This window comes from Sciurus vulgaris (genome assembly GCF_902686455.1).
Source record: "Sciurus vulgaris genome assembly, chromosome: 18".
Lineage (NCBI taxonomy): Eukaryota > Metazoa > Chordata > Mammalia > Rodentia > Sciuridae > Sciurus > Sciurus vulgaris.
In genome coordinates, this window is record NC_136479.1 from 23,324,753 (window position 1) to 23,345,647 (window position 20,895).

General features: G+C 50.5%; 2 protein-coding genes across 4 annotated transcripts; both read left to right on the forward strand.

Annotated features, from left to right (window-relative positions):
• The first annotated feature begins 1,780 nt into the window (after positions 1-1,780).
• Positions 1,781-10,897, forward strand: ARMC5 (armadillo repeat containing 5). 2 transcript variants are annotated; one of them, XM_079122008.1, is made up of 7 exons: positions 1,781-4,713; positions 6,300-6,407; positions 6,493-6,557; positions 7,167-7,279; positions 8,398-8,897; positions 9,580-9,712; positions 9,812-10,897. In XM_079122008.1, exons 1-7 carry the CDS (start codon positions 4,242-4,244, stop codon positions 10,629-10,631), a joined length of 2,211 nt encoding a protein of 736 aa, XP_078978134.1. In that variant the 5' UTR covers positions 1,781-4,241; the 3' UTR covers positions 10,632-10,897. The 2 variants fall into 2 exon arrangements, with proteins under 2 accessions (XP_078978134.1, XP_078978133.1); XM_079122007.1 differs by having other exon boundaries at positions 1,782-4,713; positions 6,493-7,279.
• Positions 10,898-12,333: 1,436 nt separating this feature from the next.
• On the forward strand, positions 12,334-18,080 carry TGFB1I1 (transforming growth factor beta 1 induced transcript 1). 2 transcript variants are annotated; one of them, XM_079122009.1, is made up of 11 exons: positions 12,334-12,704; positions 13,959-14,074; positions 14,184-14,236; positions 14,345-14,487; positions 14,652-14,739; positions 14,855-14,960; positions 15,071-15,265; positions 16,216-16,389; positions 16,672-16,753; positions 17,050-17,198; positions 17,403-18,080. In XM_079122009.1, exons 1-11 carry the CDS (start codon positions 12,587-12,589, stop codon positions 17,667-17,669), a joined length of 1,491 nt encoding a protein of 496 aa, XP_078978135.1. In that variant the 5' UTR covers positions 12,334-12,586; the 3' UTR covers positions 17,670-18,080. The 2 variants fall into 2 exon arrangements, with proteins under 2 accessions (XP_078978135.1, XP_078978136.1); XM_079122010.1 differs by lacking the exon at positions 12,334-12,704 and adding an exon at positions 13,709-13,732.
• The last annotated feature ends 2,815 nt before the right edge of the window (positions 18,081-20,895 follow it).

Here is a 20,895-nt window from a genome sequence, read left to right on the forward strand (position 1 = left end):
TCTAGCACCTGGCAAAGGTTTGCCAAATGATTGCAAATGAATGATTGTAAAAATTGATTCTGGGCCATCATTAAGAACATTAGTTTTCTTGGCATCTTCTTATACAGGGGTAATTTTTGGTGTATAGGTTTAAGTATGTTAAACTGAACATTGCCAAACTGTCATACTCTTTGAGTCTTTAGATTTTTCTAATATTCTTTTTGAAACTGAAAAACTTTCAGGGCAAAGAATTTTCCCCCTGGGCTATCTGAAAATTAATTAATGTCTAATGTATCCTCTCTGAATATTTTGGCATGTGTAGCCTATATACAATACCATTCTCCAACATAACCACAATTCAACCATCAAAATCAGGAAGTTAACTAACTCAGATCCTACTCAAGTTTTTTCAATTAACCCGAAATGTCCTCTACTGCAAAAGGATCCAATTCAGAAAGCACATATTGCATTTAGTTGTCTCGTTCCTGCCTCTGTTCCTTCCTTCTCCCCTCCCCTCCCCCTCTCCCTCCTCTCTTTCTACTGGGGATGGAACCCAGCCTTTCAGTATTCACCTCCTCCCTTCAGGACCCATTGTGGTTGGGAAGGGATGTTTGCTTTTGGTGGAGATGTTGGGGATGAACCCAGGAAGGGATGAAAGTTTGCTTTTTCCCACGGGGCCCATTGTTACTGGGAAAGGATGTAACAGGAGAGGTTTAATGTTTGGCTAATTTTCCCTCCCTCTTCCCGAGTCACACAGTCCCTCCGTTTTTTCCAGGGGAGATGTCTTGTAGGAATATTATTTTCCATAACCCTTCAGGGATGTCCTGAGAAGGGAGTTTGGTCTGGGGTCTGGGGCACTGCTCCAGCATCCCACATACTTCTCCATAAGATCTGCCTTACCAGCTCAGCTTAGTGAGAAGTAGAACTCCAGCTGTCAACCCATGGCCCACCCACCCCACAAAACCAGCCTTTGCATGGCCACCAGGCTCACATGGGAAACCTAGATTCCAGGACTCTATGAGAACAGACAGAACTGTACTGTACTACAATCATTCTTATGTCCAGAACTAGACAGGAGCCTAGCCATCCTGGGAAGACAATGTTACCCACTCCCAACCCTCCCAGTCCACTCAGGCCTTAGCATTTAGAGCATTTCCACACTTATTTGCTTGTTGATTCCCAAATAACTCAGTGAGGAATGTCTGCCAGGCACTCTCCTTGAGGGCTACAGGGACCAGGGTCCAATACTCTGATTTCTGACCAAGGAACTGAGTCTGCTCTGCCATCTTTCAAATTGGGAAAGGAGCTTTAAGAATAGAGTGACATCACCAGGGACAGGGCTCAATTTAGGGGGCAACTATGGATGGGGAGCAGGAAGACAGGCAGGTTCAGGTCTGTTGTTGTGGGAGTGTTAGAGGGGAGGGGAAGGGAAATAGCAGGAGAGAGAGCAAGAAGTGATATTTTGGCTTCAATGTATAGAAGGTCCTCCTCACTCATGATAGTGTTTGGGGATTGTAACCCAAATGTCTTTTGTAGGGGTTAGGTGAGTAACATTTAAAAATGCATTGAGTCAGGGATACAAGGAGTGGTGGGGATTGTTTGTGTGGAATAGACACTATTCAACAGATTACTTCTTATGATCAAATATTGCTGAATCTTCTGATTAAAAGAAAAACATACAAAGAAACAATCCCCTCTCCCAGAAATAGATTGTGCAAGTCTCCTGATTTCAATGTTATTTAAAGAACACATGCGCACACGCGTGCGCCCGCACACACACACAGTGACCCAACAGATACATTTGCCATCTGTGGTCTAAGGACTGGTCACATGCTCCTACTTCCAGTTCAGGGAACAGTAAATGATGGATAAATGCTGTTGGATTAAGCTGTACCTCCTGCTTCTGAGGTCTACTTTCCCATTCTGGTCAGGACCTGTTTTCTACCACCAGAGAGGAGAGGGGGGCCCAAGGATATTTGTCCTAATGTGAAAGATTAGCTTTCAGTTATCTGAAAGGGATTCTGTAAACAAATATTGCTCCCATGCTCCCCTGTACCACATACACAAGATCCATATGCAGTTATAGATTTTGCAGGTACATTTACAACACCTGACACTTGCTCAATGCAATTCTGAGGAAGCAGAGGCCCAAAGGCCACTAATGAGTAGTATAAACAGGACCAGATCAAAACAACTATTTATTGGAAGTTTATTATGTATGTAGGCTTCCAACTCAAACCATGGGTTGTATCCTGATGGAAATATGTCAAAACCCCTCTCCTTCATCACTAATTCCCACTGTCCCTGGGTATTTGTTGCTTCCAGTTTGAGGAGACAAGCGCTATTCATTAGCTGTCATCTCAATGAACCCTGCTCTAGGCAAGGCTCCTCCTCCAAAGCCAGTATCATTCACTTGTGTTGCTACTGGTCCTGAATTCATTGCCTTCACAGGACACCAACATACAATATATTCATTTCTGTTCCCTTAAAGAGAAGCTAGTGTATGAACTGGCATGATGCTTCTTGACTGACACTACCAGTGACAGGTTCTAGACTTGAGGGAACTGAGGTTAAAGTCGGTCCAACCCATATGCTTCATGTAGGTAGGCATACCCATGGAATCTTCACCACAGCCTTGTGAGGTAGCCCTCAGCATCCATTTTACAGATAAGAAACTGAGGCCCAAAAGAGGTACAGGTCACACAGTTGGGAAGAGGCAAACAGACACTCTGTGCTAGAAGCTGAAAATGGATCACTTCATATTCCTTCCCTCCAGCCTCTACACTCTGGGTATAGAACTAGATGCAGCGATTCTGATAAAAGTTGCCAAATTTGAGGGCAGGGGACCAGACCCCTGGGAATGATAGGACTGTCCTATAGGAGAGGGTATTAGGTCCTTTCAACAGATAACTTCCTTCTCAACCTCAAAAGAGCTACTGTGTGCCTACCTAGTCCAGGAACATAGGTAGGTAGCTATGGGAAAGAAAGGGACTCATAGCTTGGACTCTGCTCTGAGCAGAGAGTACCAGAGTGCTTTGAGAAGCCCACCCCTGGCTCCTGCATACACTAAGTTTTACTGGCAGAAAGCCATTTGTGGGCAACCCTCCTCAGTGTCATATAAAAGAGATGCTTAAGCAGATCTGAGCCACATCAGAAGCTTTTACCACACTCTAGATGTAAGGCTCTAGATGTGTGTAAGCTGTAGGCTTGTCACCACGTAGCTGCTTTGATGATGAATGAAGTCAGGGAGGCAGGTTGAGGTCAGTCCACAATTTTGGCACTTTAAGATTTTTGAGATTGCAGGACAGGTGGTCTTAGCAGGGGCTTCTTCCTCTCCAGCGCCGAGACTGACCTACATAAGTACTGCAGGCACAGCAGCATGTCCTGGGCGGCCCGCTGCCCTGGCCACACCAGAAAGAGCTGTTCAGGCTGCAGAACCTCGCAATCAGTGGGGCTCCCCGGAATCCTCATGTTTCATTCCCCTGTAGCTCCACCACGTCCGGATTATCCCTAGCCGCCAATTCCATCGCGAGTGAAGAGTTTCCTAGATGCCAGCTATTCTGCTCATGGGCAAATTCAGAGCAAGGGTAAGTAAGATCTACGGGTCCAGCACCCAAAACAGAAAGGTCCACAAGCCTGTGCTCTAGGAAGAGGTAGCGAACGATCTCGGTAGGTTTAACTCTCTCATTCACCTGGTCGAGCGAGAGCGTTCCACCTACAGCTGCTGTCAGGACCGTCACCCTGTCGGCCCGCCTCGGGGTTCTAAGAGTCCATCAGCCCGGACTTCGGATCCGGACCACGGTTTGGGGAAAGCCAAACGAGGTTGAAGGAAGAAAGGCGGTCGCTGCCAAGGATATACCGGAAGCAGAGTAACCAAGTCATTCAAAGCAACGCAGCACAAAGACTCCATAGTTGGACGTCTGGGTTCTCTGAAGCACCAACACACTTCAGGCCTTGGGAAGAATGTTTCCCTTCCATCTTAAATGAGGCATGTTAAGCTTGGTGCCGACTCCGTATCCCAGCATGCACCTCACGCACTTCTTAGACTTGCATAACATAACTACCCTTCCCACGAACCTTCTGCGACTGTGCAAAACCAGAGTTCCGGAACAGAGAACTACGATTTCCGACTCGCTTGATAACTGCGGCGGCGCTATTCAAGAAGCGTCAGCAAGAAGCAGCCTGGCCACGCCCCTCTCTTCCAGTTCCGCTGTTTCAGATAAGCGGCGAGAAGCGGGGCGGAGCCTTAGGCCCGAGCCAAGATGGCGGCTGCGAAACCAACCCTCACGGACTCGCTCTCGTTTTGCCTCGCGCAGCTCACGGCGGCAGCAGGGGAGGGTCCGGGTGGGGGAAAGGACCCAGCTAGCAACGAGACACCCCTGGGCCGCGCGCTCTTAGCTCTCCGCACGCGCCACATCAAGGCAGCGGGGGGAATCGAGCGCTTCCGGGCACGCGGCGGGCTCCGCCCCCTTCTCGCGCTGCTACGGAGAGCGGCTGCAGCGGACCCCGCCCCGTCCCAGGCAGGTTCTGGCTCCGCCCCCTCGGTTGCGTCAGCTGCTTCAGGTCCCTCTCCATCCTCTGACTCCACCCACTCTGCTGGGTCGCCGTCGACGCCTTCGCCGCCAGTGCGCCTGCGCAAGACACTGGACTTGGCGCTCAGCATCCTAGCCAACTGCTGTACGGAAGGGGCGTGCCGGGCTGAAGTGCGCAGGCTCGGAGGTATTCTTCCTTTGGGTAAGTGCTCCGCCCCCATTTCCTAGGATGATTTCACTCACATTTCCCTCCTTGTCTAGTCCTAGGCAGTCTTGAATATTTTATGTGAAAGCTTGGAATAACGTGTTTAATGACGGCGCCGCCCATCTGTCTCTCAAGACGTCACTACTCTCATGACGTCACTGCTCTTTTTATAGGTTATACCTAAGCTGTCCCAGACCAGATAATTACAACCATTATCTAGGTGTTGGCACCTCTCCCGCATCTGGGCAGTTGGAGACCAAAGGGCTATTTAATGATATTTCAGATAATTCTTGTCCTCCATTTATGAGATTAATAGTAGCAGATTGTGTCCGGCCCTGCACAATGAACGGAAGCCCCACTTGGATGAGTTGCAGGCAAAAAGGCGAAGTTCAGAAAGTGGTGCTGTTAGCTATTACCAGTAAAGACACCTCCAAACCTAGGATTCCTTGTAAAATGGGATAACAATAATTGGAGTGTGGAGAAAACTTAATGAAAACTAGAATGCACAGACTGTATGCATAGACTGGGTACTTTGAGTAATTAAAAATTCATACAATAAAAAGAAATGCCAACAAAAGCTTTTCGTTTACCAGCAAAATTGGCGCCTCCTAGTGGCAAAGACGCAAACGCAATATACACGTCAACGCCCGTCCCTCTGAAATTATTCGTTTTGATGAAAGCTCAATTTTTTGGATAAAGGGAAGCATTAATATATTCAAAACTTGCATAAAACACATTTGGATTATAATGAGTTTGATAAGAGGTCTGGCAGATTAATAACCCATCAGTAAGCGATGGATTTTGTTATCACCCCCATCATTCGGTAGCTGTTTTGCATTTTAAATATCCACTGGGCACGGTGGTGCACACCTGTAATCTCAGTGACTTGGGAGACTGAGACAGGAGGATCATGAGTTCAAAGCCACCCTAAGCAATGGCGAGGTGCTAAGCAACTCAGTGAGACCCTGTCACTAAATAAAATACAAAATAGGGCAGGGGATGTGACTCAGTGGTTGAGTGCCCCTGAGTTCAATCCCTAGTATTCCCCCCCCAAAAAAACAAATCTCTGGAATCCATCCACTCCTGTGTTTCCACCATATGATCAGAGACTGCTTGTTCTCAGCAGTACAGGTAGCTTATTTAGTTCAAACCACTGTCCATTCTTACCTGGCCTGTAGCAATAGCCTCTTTGTCCCTCTCTTGCTCTATTCCTTTCTCCTATACTACATACCTCCCTTGGTTGCCAGATTGTATTGTATTGCTTCCCTTCTTAAAATCCTGTGTATCTCCCAGTGCCTTTATGTGTCAGTCCTGACCTCTTGACCTGGCATTTGAGGCCCTTCATAAGATCATAGCACAAGTCCTTGGTATTACCTCTGACTCTTGCAAAGGCTGCTTCTAAGCTCAAAATACCTTGTAATATCCCCATCCATCATCCTTCTAGCAAAACCTGCCTGTTTAACCCTCTAGACCTAGCTCATGTGTTAGCTTCTTTCAAAGATCTTCCCTGACTCTTCCAAGCCCCCAAGTCATATTCTGGAGATGACTGATGAGAGAAATAAGAGGCTAAACTCTTTTTGCAGTGACCATTCTTCAGTGTGTAAAGACAGACAGCATCCAGAACCGAACAGCCCGTGCTCTCGGGAACTTAGCCATGGAACCTGAGAGCTGTGGGGATATCCACTCCGCTGGTGAGAAGGCGTGAGGATGGGGTTAACTGGGGTGGGAGAAGGACTTAGACACCTTTGCTCACCCTTTGTCCTCTTTCCTCTCCAGGTGCTGTTCCTTTGCTCGTTGAGAGCCTGACAGCTTGTCAGGACTCCCAGTGCCTGCAGAGCGTGGTGCGTGCCCTCCGCAACCTGGCAGACTCACCCCAGCACCGCCTGGCCTTGGCACAGCAGGGAGCAGTGCGCCCACTGGCTGAGCTCCTGGCTGCTGCCCCAGACCCAGCGCTGACCTCAGCCCTTGTCCGTGCCCTCCTGGAACTCAGCCGAGGCTGTTCCCGGGCCTGTGCTGAGCAGCTAAGTCTGGGTGGGGGACTAGGCCCACTTGTCAGTCTAACTTCTCACCCCAAACGGGCAGTACGTGAGGCAACCATCCTGATCCTTGCCAACCTGTGTGCCCAGGGCCTGGTACGGCCTGCACTAGGCAATGCTGGTGGTGTGGAGGTATTGCTAGGTGAACTCCGGCGGCGTCGGGGCCCCAATGGAGCCAGCTCAGCTTCCCAGCAGCCCTTGGTGCGGGCTGTGTGCCTTCTGTGCCGGGAAGCTATCAACCGGGCCCGGCTGCGGGATGCTGGTGGCTTAGAGCTGCTCATGGGCCTACTTCGGGACCCTCGTGCCAGTGCCTGGCATCCACGTGTTGTAGCTGCTCTTGTGGGCTTTCTTTATGATACTGGGGCTCTGGGAAGGCTACAGGCTCTGGGACTTGTACCTCTCCTGGCTGGGCAGCTGTGTGGAGAGGCTGGTGATGAGGAAGAGGAGGGAAGAGAAGCTGCTTCTTGGGACTTCCCTGAGGAACGGACCCCTGAACGGGCTGAGGCTGGAAGCTTCCGAAGCCTCAGGTGAGTCCTCAATCCAGGGCCTAGAAGGGTGGGCAGTGCATTTGGGGATGGGGGTTTGTCTGCTCTGGCCCTCTTTACATCTCCACCCTCTGTTCTGTCTCAGTAAGTTTTTTTGTTTGTTTGTTGGTTTGTTTTTTTGTCTTTTACTCCTGATTTCTTGCTGTTCCCTGACACAACCACTTTCCACTCCCATTAAATATAGCTTCTATTCCTTGAATCTGCCTTTTGACATTGGTTCTATCTCATCACCTTGAACTTTGATCCCCCAACAAGTTCATTGGGAGGTAGTATGTACACTGGTTATTTGTAGTGGTATGTTCTGGAACATAAGTTCTCTTTCTGTCACCATCACTTATAAACTGAGATATCAGGGGAAAGCTAATTAACTTCTCTGAGTCTCTGATTCTCTGTGCATACAATGGAGGATAACATACCCCACAGGTTGTTGTAAAGGTTCAATGAGGGTACTTTTTCCCTTACCTGGCATGAAGCAATGTTCAGAAATTGTCAGCCTTGGGAATTCTGTGACTTCATCTCTTCTTCATTGTCCATGGGGCCTGTTGCACTCTTATAACTGTTCTGCTTATTTTTTAACATGACAGGAAGGTATTATCTGAGGGACTCTTTGTTTGCTGTTCTGTCTGCCTCGAACACTCTTCTCCTGCATGCCTTCATCTCTCACCACCTTTAAGTCTTTGTTCAGCTCTTACCACCTTAGTGGGGTGTTCATCACCACTCTATTTTACATTTCAACTTTTGCCTGCCCTGAATCTTTCAATACCCTTTTCTTTTTCACTTTACACCACACTAACTTGACACTAACATACCATATGGTTTATTTAGGTTGTCTGTTTGCCTTCAATAGAACATAAATTCCAGGAAGACAGGAACCTTGTTTTATTCAGTGCTTCTCCCCAGCACCTAAAATGCATTTGGCACATGGTTAATGTCAGTAATTCCCAAATGAGGAATTTCCTGCTCCTACTTCTGTTTTTCCACATCCCCCTTTATACACCCTCCTCTTCCTTACTGGTTTCACCTCCTTTTCACAATTCTTTTGACTCTACTTCCTTGCCTTGGCTGTGGGTTCAGTCTTCTTTTCTTTTTGCCCTCTGCAGGTCATGGCTGATCTCTGAGGGCTATGCTGCAGGCCCTGGAGACATTTCTCCAGACTGGTCTCCTGAGCGTTGTCCATTGCCAGAGCCAGCGGAGCCAGTCAGTCCCACCCCTGGCCAGACCTCGCTACAGACACCACGTACACTGCGCACACAGGGTCGCAGCCCTGCTGCTTCTGCTGCAGAGGAGCCTTGGGGACGTGAGGGGCCAGCACTACTGCTGTTGTCACGCTTCTCTCAGGCTCCTGATCCAAGTGGTGCGCTTGTGACCGGTCCGGCACTGTGTGGCTTGCTGGCCTATGTGACAGGTGCACCAGGCCCACCAAGCCCACGTGCACTACGCATCCTGGCACGTCTCACCTGCAACCCTGCCTGTCTTGAGGCCTTCGTGCGCAGCTACGGTGCAGCACTGCTGCGAGCTTGGCTAGTGCTTGGTGTTGCGCCAGATGATTGGCCTGCACCACGTGCCCGGCCTGCACTCCGAAGCCAGCACCGGGAACTGGGTATGACTTCTGTCTTTCTGCTTACATGAGTGGCCCCATCTTCCTCCTGTGCCTTCTGTGGGCTCAGAACCTTGACTTACTGTGCCCTCTCACTGTCCTCTCCAGCCCACCATCCAAGCAACCCTAGGCACCAGGTGTTGGGGGTGTTGAAGGAGCAGAAGGTCTTGGGACTCTACCTTCTGCTCCATAGCTCCAGCATGTAGAGAGAGTTCTGTTCTATTATCTGTCTAAATCTTGGAGCCCAAATAACCTGACACCAGGTTTGGCTTCCAACAACCTAGAATCTTGCCTGTCTGCATTTCTTTACCCACTCTAGATTCTGCATTGTCCTGACTACTTCTACCCTGGGCACATTGACTTGTAAACCCAGGCTCCAGATACCATGTCCCCCCAAGACCCCACCACTACTTCCAACACTGCCAGCATACTTCTGTACCCGTATGGTAGATTGTTTTAGTCCTTGAGGGCCAAGAATCACATCTGTTTTTGCCCTTGTTTTCTAATTCCTAGTGTCTTAACCCTATCTCTCCAGGCCCTGTAGTCATCCTCCTCTTCTGTACCTTGATTTCTTTCCTGAATTTTACCCTCCTTCCTTTCAAGAGCCCAGAGTCCCTCTCTTGTCCATCCCATTCCAGTCTTTGACATCAACTCCTGATCTGACCTGGTCTTCTGGTCCCTGCAGGTGAGATGCTGCTTCAAAACCTGACAGTACAGGCTGAATCTCCCTTTGGAGTTGGTGCCCTCACTCACCTGCTGCTGTCTGGGAGCTCTGAGGAACGTGTAGCCTGTGCACTAACACTGCCCTTCATCTGTCGGTGAGGGAGATGTGGGTGTCTTGCAGGGGTTGAGGGGGAAGGTTGCTATTCCCAGTCCTACCTTGTCCACCTTCTGAAAGACCCTCTTTTTCCCTGTAGGAAGCCCTCTCTGTGGCGCCGGCTACTTCTGGACCAGGGTGGCCTCCGTCTCCTCCTCACAGCACTTACTCGGCCAGCTCCACATCCACTCTTCCTCTTCTTTGCTGCAGACTCCCTTTCCTGTCTCCAGGGCCTGGTGTCTCCCACTGTGAGCCCAGCCTTTCCACCTGCAGTTCCCTTGGATCTAGATCCACCCTCCCCTTGCCTCTATGAACCTATGCTGGGCCCAGCCCCAGTCCCAGCTCCTGACTTGCACTTCCTACTGGACTCAGGCCTACAGCTCCCTGCTCAGAGAGCTGCCTCAGCTATGGCCTCCCCTTTCTTCCGGGCCCTGCTATCTGGCAGCTTTGCTGAAGCCCAAATGAACCTGGTGCCACTGCGAGGGCTGTCACCAAGTGCAGCCTGGCCTATCCTGCATCACTTGCATGGCTGCCGGGGCTGCGGGGCTGCCCTGGGACCTGTGCCCCCACCAGGCCAGCCCCTGCTGGGCTCAGAGGCTGAGGAGGCACTGGAGGCTGCTGGCAGATTCTTGCTGCCTGGGCTGGAGGAGGAACTGGAAGAGGCTGTGGGCCGCATCCATCTGGGTCCCCAGGGTGGCCCAGAGTCAGTGGGTGAGGTATTCCGCCTGGGCCGGCCCCGGCTGGCTGCCCACTGTGCACGTTGGACATTGGGGCCAGGGCAGTGCCCAAGAAAGCGGGCCCTGGCCCTAGTGGGGCTTGTGGAGGCAGCAGGTGAGGAAGCAGGGCTCTTGACTGAGGCCTTACTAGCTGTGGTGATGGGGATTGAGTCAGATGGCAAGGGACCCAGCCTAGACTGTTGATGTCTCTTGGGAGAGGACCCAAAGATGAATTGGCTGTGCAGGAGGCCTCCCTCAGAGTGTCATGAGAGGAGCCTGAGCAGAGTTATCATCGAGGACTGAAGAGAGAATGGAGCTGGGCCTCAGGATGGTCTGAAGATCCCGGAGTGAGAAGTCAAGGCCAGGGTCTGGACATGGTGCCCAGAAGAAGGAGAACAGCCCAGGGCCTGAGGCTGTCCATAGGACTTGGCCCAGCCCTATGGAGTTGAGATTAAAATTTTGCAATTGGATATCAATGTTGTCTGTTGTTTCTGCTTACTCTCCTGTTGGAGTCCTCCCACCACCACGCATGGTCTTGTCCAGATCTCTCTGTCTTGACACAGGCTACCCTTGGCATGTAGGAGTTTAATAAATAACTTTCTGGTGGTTCCTGGAGCCCTGGAATAGGGTGGAGTTGCCAGGTTCCTCCCTGGGATGTGGTTTTGGGCCCCAGGGGAAGGGCCTCATTGCTTAGACAGAACCAACCACCTGGACACATAACTTGGTCAGTGCTGAGAATGCTGTGAAATAGGGCATATGTGTCTAATGCCTTGGCCTCACTTTATTCTGTCAGGCCCTTAGTCTTAGAGTCCATTTTTGTCTCCTGGGCCAAGTTTCTTAACACTGTCTGGCTGAGGGAAGGCCTTCTGTGTTCTGGGTGTCTCTGCACTATTGTAATCATGTCCAGAGAGCCACAGCCCTGTACTGGTATACAGGTGAGGAAAGGGCTCACATTGCTTTGGTCTCTAAGGCAGTGTCTCTATCATCTTCCAGATCCTTGACCACTTGGGTAACAGCCTGACTCTGAGGAGAACTTTGAATTGGGCCTGCCAGGGTTTGCTTTGGGGAAGCTAAGGTTGGCACATGCTGTTACTGGGCCTCTTTGGGTGTTGATCTAGGTCTCTGGTTCTCAGGCTGTGCAAAGAACTTTTTAAAAAATATGATGCCTGGGCCCTTTCTGAAGGAATTTGGGGGGCTGCTCTGGGCTACCCTGGGCATCAGTACTTTTTTTTTTTTTTGGAGGTGCTGGGGAATTGAACCCCTGTCCTTGTGCATGCTAGGCAAGTGGGCATCAGTACTTTTAAAAAAGCTCACGTTCTGACTTGCTCCTGGGTTAAGACCCACAGTTCAGTTCTTGGGTCCACCAGAGTGACTGCAGGACAGCTGTCCATGTCCATCTCTGGAGTGTCACTTTTCTACCTTGGGTTCTCAGGTTGTCAGTCAAGGGAAAGTTTTTTGTTAGTTTGGGGCTGGAGTTTTGCCTTCTTTCAGAATCTTGGTAAGGGGCTGCTTTGAAACAGGCCTGGGGCACCTCAGGGTTGGGGAAGGACTTAGTCTTGCAGGCTGGCTGAGAGTGCTGAATCTTATGGGATTTGGGCATGGGTTTCAGTTTCCTTGCTCTGTGTGTATATCACTTCCAGGTTTCTACCTTACAGTCTAGTTGGGTTCACTGTCTTCTGTCTGTGAGAGATTTCTTTATGTCTAGTAATGCATGCCTTTGGGAGTCTCTTGTGTATTTGTCTATCAGGGTCTCCATGGGAAGGTCTCTGAACCTGGGATCTGACAGATCCTTAGAACAGCACTCCAATCCCCAATTCAAAAATTGTCAGCTGACAAGTCTCTCAGGAATGCCCTGGGTGGAGGGGGCTCTCTCTAGGACTTACTGTGCTGGCTTTGGGGGAGGGTAGTCTGTGTTTATGAGTTTCTTTAGGCAGGGGCTTAAGAGCCTGGTCTGGAAGAGCCACTTCAGACTCTAGCTTTGGCCGCCTTGGGCTCCGTTCAGTTTAGGCCAGTGCTGGGGTGTGGCCGTCTCCGCGGCAGGCCAGTGGGCTGGGCTTGGGTGGACCCTGGTGCTCCTTTTCGTCCATGCCCCCACCCCGGGTTCCCCGGTTCATCGTCACTCCCCCCATCCCCATCCCAACGGGTCCCAGTTTCCTTACATGGTCACGGCCCGGCTTCCAGCTCCCGGACGTCCCCCCGCCCCCCGCCCCCACCGGACACGGCCCCCGCCCTGCTCGCCCCGCGCCGCCCGCCCGCGCCCCGCCATGGAGGACCTGGGTGAGTGGGGCCCGGAACCCCGGGTCCCCAACTTCTCACCACTGCCTTGGAAACGCTTTCCCACCCTCGCACTCCGCACATCTCCCCATCCCTGTTTTCTCACTCCTGCTTCTTTCTCAGCCCGCTGGAGACTCCTTTCCGACTCCACTCCACGTCCCCCTTCCTGCCTCTCCCTTCCTGCTTTTCCTGGGCTGGCCGCTCCCTCCCTTTTCCTTCGCTAGGCTACTTCAATCCTGGCTTTGGATGGACTGGGAGGTGCAGCGCCTTGATTCAGAGGCTCCGGGAAGTGAGGGGTTAAAAGGCCCCTAGGTTCGGGGACTGGGAAAATAGACATGAGAGGTGTATGACATCAATTTTGGAGATGAAAGAGGCCAGCGGGCCCGCCCCAGGATTTCGGGAAGGGAAGAGTTAAGTCTCCTAAGTATAGTAGAGGTCAAGTCTCTGGGACAGGATAGAGGATAATAAATGAAAACTGCCAAGATGCTACAGAAAAGTAAAGGTTTCCACTAAGGTGTTCAGAAAGGAAGAGTGAAGGGGCAGGGGCTTCTAGATTCTGGAAGGGAAAGGGTTCAAAGCACCTGGATCTGGTGTTGGATGTTTGGGGGCAAGAAGGACCCAGGTATCTTGTCCTCTCTATTTGACCTGGGGCTGGAAGGCTGTGCCTTCCATGTGAGAAGAGGTTCAGGCACCCTGCAGTAGAGGGTGCTGGTCAGTAAGGGTAACTGGTATTAGTACGGGGAAGAATAAGCCAATCAGAAAGCTGGTCCCAGCAAATTCACCAATGAGGAGTTTAGGATGGGACTAAGTGGGGCTGGGAAGTGGGCCAGGCTGGGCGGGGCCTATTTAGGTAGAAGGAAGAATTAGTGAGTATGGCAAAAAGAATCCAATCAGGAAGCTAGGTGCCAGGCATACAGCCAATTGAGCAATTTAAAGTGGATCCAAATTTGGCTTAAGAACCAATTTTGATTGTATCGGGAAAGATGTGGAGAGAAAATGAATCAGGTGGCTGGGTTTGTGCTGGACTCTGGGTGAGCTAGTCTGGATGTCTGGTCATAAATACTCCTTGCTATCCTTCCACTTCTCTGTCTTGGTCTGCCCCCATGTTTATGTTTTTTGATCTCTACTCTTAATACTGGCTTCTGCCCTTTCCAAATAATGCCTACTTGGAACCCTTATCCTCTAATCTATTAAGGCTCTATCTCTGCCTTTAACCTTAACCCCTTAATCTCTCATCCTGAGGGCCTCTCCCTGCAGATGCCCTGCTCTCTGACCTGGAGACCACCACCTCACACATGCCAAGGTCAGGGGCTCCAAAAGAGCGCCCCCAAGAGCCACTCACACCTCCCCCACCCTATGGCCACCAGCTGCAGGTGAGATAAGATATGGGGGGGTCTGGGGCAGCTCTAGGGTCAGGGTTGGCCTGGCCTAGGAGAATTTGAGCCTGTGTGGGACAAATCATGGTGTCTCTTCTCTCTGTAGACAGGGTCTGGGGAATCTTCAGGAGCCTCTGGGGAGAAGGACCACTTATACAGGTGAGGGGCCTGGGAAATGGGGCACTGAGAAGGGAAAGTCACTGGAGGCTCAGGTTAGGAGGCTTGAATTACCCACCCCTAAAGTCAAGTTCCTACTCTGTTTCTCAGTACGGTATGCAAGCCTCGGTCCCCAAAGCCTGCGGCCCCTGGGGCCCCTCCATTCTCCTCTTCCAGTGGTGTTCTGGGCACTGGACTCTGTGAGCTGGACCGTTTGCTTCAGGAACTTAATGCCACCCAGTTCAACATCACAGGTACCAGGGTTACTGAGATAGACCTTGATGGGATGGGGGCAGGGCAGGGCAGAGACTAAGGGGCACAAAATTCCTAAAAGACCAGTTAAAGGGGCACAAACCTTTAAATGGGAGGGTGGGTTGAGCATGGCTCCATGCCCACTACTTATCTCTTATCTCTCCAGATGAAATAATGTCTCAGTTCCCATCTAGCAAGGTGACTGCAGGGGAACAGAAGGAGGAAAAATCTGAAGACAAGAAAAGACCCAGCCTGTGAGTTTGGCATAGTTGTGAGGGCTGGGAGAGAGGTGATGGGTCTTGGATGTTTGGGTTATTAGAGGGAGCATTACTTTGGGAGGCTTTGAGATGACACCAAATGTTTTTGCAGCCCTCCCAGCCCATCCCCTGTCCTCCCAAAGCCTTCAGCCACCTCGGCCACTCTGGAGCTGGATAGACTGATGGCCTCACTCTCTGACTTCCGTGTCCAGAACCATGTGAGTCAGGTCAGGTGTGGGCTAGTGTGAACTTTGGCTCCTCAACCTATTTTAGGCTCTTCCACATCTGCTGGCTTGTTGACTCAACTCTTATGTCCTCCCTACTGCAGCTTCCAGCCTCTGGACCAACCCAGCCACCAGTGGTGAGCTCCACTAATGAAGGTTCCCCATCCCCTCCAGAGCTGACTAGCAAGGGCAGCCTGGACACCATGCTGGGGCTGCTCCAGTCTGACCTCAGCCGCCGTGGTGTTCCCACCCAGGCCAAGGGCCTCTGTGGCTCCTGCAGTAAACCTATTGCTGGGCAAGTAAGTGGAATCCTGTGAGAGAGGAGAGAGATACCCACAGACCCATCTTTATTGAGAACCAGGCTCAGGGTTGTTCCCTTTTAATAAATAACACTGTAAAGGGAATATTATTTCTAGTTTCTGTTTTTCTAATTTTTTGATGCTGGGGATTGAACCCAGGCCCTTGAACATGCTAAGCATGCACTCTACCACTGTGCTACACTTTTAGCCCACTATTTCTATTTTGTGGATGGGAAAACTGAATCTCTGACTCACACAGCAAATGGTAGAGAATTCCAGTCTAGTTACCATTATGGCCTTACTGTGCACTGGGCACTGTGCTAGCTCCTTCCAAATCCTCATCTCACGAAAGGATCACTGACTCCACCCAGCCATGCCCACAGATTTTCTTTTCCCCTTCAGAGTCTGGTCTGGTCTGGGAGCTCTGATTCTTGGCTTATGGAGTGAGGAGGTGTGGCTGACAACAGCTGTGCCCAGTGGTTGACGTAGAGTCTGCTGATAGATAATGTGCTTGACTCCTATCCCAGAATTGCCAATCTCAGCATGGGCTCTAGGCATATTCATCTTTATGGGTCTCTTCTGCTGTTAAAAAAAATATGGCTTGTGCTGTGTTGGTATAAAGATGAAAATATTGATATTATATATTGAATCATTTTCTTTTAGTTCATTTTTCATTCTTCTGATTGTAAAAGAAATTAAAACCTTTCCATGGGCCCCTAAAAGTATCGTAGGCTCTATGCACTGTGCCTGGCATGCCTTGTGAATAAGTCAAGCCTGGAGCAAAGTTGGAAGACCTGGGTTGAATTGCCATCACATTGCAGGACATTGAACATTAGATTTTTCATCCTGATCTTTCAGAGATGAGACTTGAGAAGTGTCTTGTAAAGTGCCCAGTGCTCACTGGGCATATGGCAGTCCTAGGGCCACCCAGACCTCTCTCCCAATCTCAGGTGGTGACGGCCCTGGGTCGCGCCTGGCACCCAGAACACTTCGTTTGTGGTGGCTGTTCCACCACCCTGGGAGGCAGCAGTTTCTTCGAGAAGGATGGAGCCCCCTTCTGCCCCGAGTGCTACTTCGAGCGCTTCTCTCCACGATGTGGCTTCTGCAACCAACCCATCCGACATGTAAGCCCCGCCTGGCCCTTTAGATTGCATCTTTGACTCACCTAGAGCACCTGTGGGGTGGGCGTCACTCGGATTGGTTCCACCTGCCCACCTTCACCTCCTCAACTCCATCCCTTCCAAACCTCCATGGCGCCTTGGTCTTTGCTCTTTGATTCCCTAGTTCCTTGTTAGATCTTATGCCACTTAGACTTGTTCCTCAGCCCAGTCACCAGGTTCCAGGCGGGTGCAGGAGGGAAAAAGGAACAGAGGGCCACGCTGAGTGTTCCCTTTCCTTCCCCGTAGAAGATGGTTACTGCCTTGGGAACCCATTGGCATCCTGAGCATTTCTGCTGCGTCAGCTGCGGGGAGCCCTTCGGAGATGAGGGTGAGAACTCCACACCCGCCTTAAAGCCGCAAGTTCACTTTCTCTCCCTCCCTTCCCGGACTTCTAGGGACCATGAATTTTCTTCTGTTTTCTTCTGGGCTTACCCGCTCCCGTGGGTTCTCATCCCATCCCCTCCCCTCCCATCCCCTCCCGCTCTGCTGTCGCACCAGACCCATCCCTCTCTCCCTACCGCTCACTCTCACTGCCCCTCTGTTACTGCTACAGTCTCAGATCTTTGTAGGTCTTCAGTCCTACCCGCACCATTTTCTTTCAATCCATTCGATTCTCGCTTCCAGGTTTCCACGAGCGTGAGGGCCGCCCCTATTGTCGCCGGGACTTCCTGCAGCTGTTCGCCCCGCGCTGCCAGGGCTGCCAAGGCCCCATTCTGGATAACTACATCTCGGCGCTCAGCGCGCTGTGGCACCCTGACTGCTTTGTCTGCAGGGTGCGCTGATGTGGGACCCGACTTTGCAGGGATGGGTCAGCGGGAGGCGGGACTAGGAGCTCAGGGCGGGGAGATTATTCAGTGCGGGTTCCCTCTGGAGGCGATGCTTAGCAGGGGTTACGGGTGAGTTATTCAACTACTAACTAGTCATCTGGTTCGGGCTTTGGCCGCTGACTCATTCTTTCGCGGCCTCCCTTCCCCCAGGAATGCTTCGCGCCCTTCTCGGGAGGCAGCTTTTTCGAGCACGAGGGCCGCCCGCTATGCGAAAATCATTTCCACGCGAGGCGCGGTTCGCTGTGCGCTACGTGTGGCCTTCCAGTGACCGGCCGCTGCGTCTCGGCCCTGGGCCGCCGCTTCCACCCGGATCACTTCACCTGCACCTTCTGCCTGCGCCCCCTCACCAAGGGCTCCTTCCAGGAGCGTGCCGGCAAGCCTTACTGCCAGCCCTGCTTCCTTAAGCTCTTCGGCTGATCATTCGCAGAGATCCTCGGTCCGCGAGGTCGTGCCCCCGCCAAGAAAAAGAGCGAGTCCTCTAGACTCCAAGATCTTGCTTTCTGAACTTAGGGCTGTCTCCAACTCCCGCTCTTTGTGGTCCCACCCACTGGAGAGAACCGCCCCTAAAGTACTTAACATTCTCGGTGGTCAAGTTCAGAAAAGGCCCCACCCATCCTACACCCACACGCCCCAAAGTGGATCTTTGGCTGACAAGAGATCTCTCTTGAGTCCTTCACTCTATATCCACCCTCCAAGGAGACCCCTGATTGGAGGGAGCGTCCTTGCAATTTCGACCAATCAGAGGTCCGACCAGGACATCCCTGCTTCCCTCTCCCTCACAATTCTGTGCACTTTTTTCTACGTACATAAATACACATTCCACGCCTCTTTGGTACTGTGTCTCTGCGCCGGAGAACCTTGCCATCAAAGTCCCTGCCCCTTGTGCGGGCTCTATCGGGGGTTGGGCTCTAGGTCACAACCCTGTGGCCAGAGCAGGAACTACAGCTTCAGATCTCAGGAGAGGTCACTTGTGTACTTCAAATTATCAGATGAGCCCCAGGCTGAAAAGGGCAGCCACCTGCGCAGGATTGTACCGATAATGGCAGAACCAGGACAGAAGCCTGAGGCCCTGCTGAATTTTCCTGCCCTCATTCCTCCCTTACTCAGCTTCCTATATCCTTGAAATAAGGAAACTGTTGCTCTTTCTTTGGTTTCCAGATTTTATCCCCCCCTTCAAGTAACCTCAGAGATTGTTCTCCTTCCATAAGTGCCAATTTATATCTACCGTTTGGGTTTGTATACTGTTTGCCCCTTACTAGTACCGCCTCCCCCATATGTTGTACCTGCTGTAGGTGTCATGTGGACATGGCTCCAGTTTGCCCCTTTGTTCTCCACTCAAATATCCATGTCGAGGCAGGGAAGTCAGCACATTCAGAGTCATTATTTACTTTCCCTGCTGGTTCATCAGTAACTCCATTAGGCCTTTTCCCACCCAGCCCTATGCTGGGTACACACAGAAGAGTCATGCCTAGGCAGAGGTTCCCAGACTGGTAGAAAAGATGGATACTTAAGCAGAGGATAACACTTGGTATGGCCAGGGAAGTGACTGAGGAAAGCATTGGGGGCTGTTGGAGGTGGAAGGAGGCTTCTAAATCAGACCAGGAGTCAAGGAGGGCTTCCCAGGGGAGGTGCTACTTGAGCCAAGTCACAGCAGAGAAGGGTGGGACCAGGGATTTTCAGGTCTGGAAAAGTTCTGGCTACATGGGAGTCCCCAAATCCTAGGGACCTTTATGAGTCTTAGCACCTTCACCCTGGATTCTACAGTTCCTTAGGGAGGGTGCCTAGAACCCTGGGCCTCTGGCAGATCTTCAGTTCTTTTCTCTTCCAAGGCTCCTCTTCCTGGTTCTTCCCAGTTCTGCTCTTTCCCTACCACATAGCCTCCCTGGGGAATGCTGTCCATTGCCTAGTGTTAATTACCTCCCTCTTGTGCGGATACCCAAATTGACCATCTCCAGTCTTGATTGATTAATCCACTGAATGTTTACTGAGTACTTGGCCAGACTCAGGGTGGGGATGAGGGCATTGTGTAACCCAGCAGATATGCTCCTTCCCTTCAGGGAACTAAAATCTAGTAGGGAAGACAGATGACAAACAAGTACACAAGTGACAAGTGTGATGAGGGAATAGGACCTTCCCCCAGTTTCCACCTCATGTCACCTCCCTAGTTTCTGCATAGCACTTCAGTAGTGTTTCACTGGGTTGGGTCCCAAGAGCTCACTGTAGTTACCGATTAATATGCGATTTATTATTGGCTTCACTCCTTTGTCTTAATTCCCCACTCCCTCACAGTCTTTACTCACATTGTCTTGTCTTTAAGAAAGTACACTTGACCTTCCATATATGTGAGTTCTGTACCTGTCGATTCAACTAGCTTCAGATTGAACATATATGAAGAAAGAATGCTTCTGTACTGAACACAGACTTTTTTTCCTTGTCATTATTCCTTAAACAGTAAGGTACAACAACTATTTAGACAGCATTTACATTGCATTAGGTATTATAATCTAGAGGTGATTTAAAGTATATGGGAGGATGTGGGTAGGTTATATGCGAATATTATGCCATTTTATCCAAGGGAGTTAAATGTCCCTAGTTTTTAGCATCTGCAGAAGCTCCTGAAACTAATACCACACAAATACCAATGAATGTACATCATTTATTAGGTAAGCCACAGGCTGGAACCCTGGTGACCTGTGTGACTGTATGGACAGTGGTGAAGCCAGGACAGGAGTTCAAGCTGGGGCCCCAATGAACCTTCCACCCCATTCCTCCCTCTTCAGCACCCCATATCTTGAAGTAAGTGCTTAATTTGCTCCCCAGTCCCTACCTTTTTTTAGTTTCAGACTTTTCTCATTTGAGGGACTTATTTTGAAGGAAACTACATTAAATAATTTCTTAAGCAAAACTCATTATATTCCATAAAATATTTTTCTCTGTTTCTTTAGCAACAATCACCTAGCAAGGGTGGTTGTAGGTGCCATAATCAAACAGGAGTTCCCCTCTTCCATTTGCTGACTTCCAAGTCTGGACAGGTCTAGAAAGGCAGATGTACAGATAATCTATCTGGTCCTATGCTGAGCAATGGGAGTCCAGGATAAATTGGATCAGCCCCTGCTCTTGAGGATTCTCTAGTTTGTTGGGGAGAAAGACCTGGACCCAGACAAAGACCATACAATGTGCTCAGAACTCTTACCAGAGAAGTCTTTCTTGAAGAGGAGTCATAGGCTAAGTACTGAGGAGGAGCTGACCATTTGGGAAGCAGGGAGGTGCTCTAAGCAGAAGGCACAGTAAGGTTAGAGGGGCATGACATTTTCTAGTTCAGGAATAAAAAGAGAAGAAAAGATAAAGTCTCTGGGTTGGATAGGGCAGAAAGGTGGTAAGGTAATTGTGATTTCATTCTAGTTTTGATATGGAGAAGCAAGGGGGCTAAGCAGGAATTGGGACATGGCAGACCTGGAAAATTGAGCCAAGGAGCTTGTACTTCTCTTGAGTGTCTTGGGGAGCAATGGAGGATTTCTGAGCAGGAGAGTGACACTATCAGATTTGGGTTAAAAAATGATCTCTTGCCAGGCATGGTGGTGCACACCTGTAATCCCAGCAGCTCTGTAGTCTGAGGCAGGAGGATTGCTAGCTTGAGGCCAAC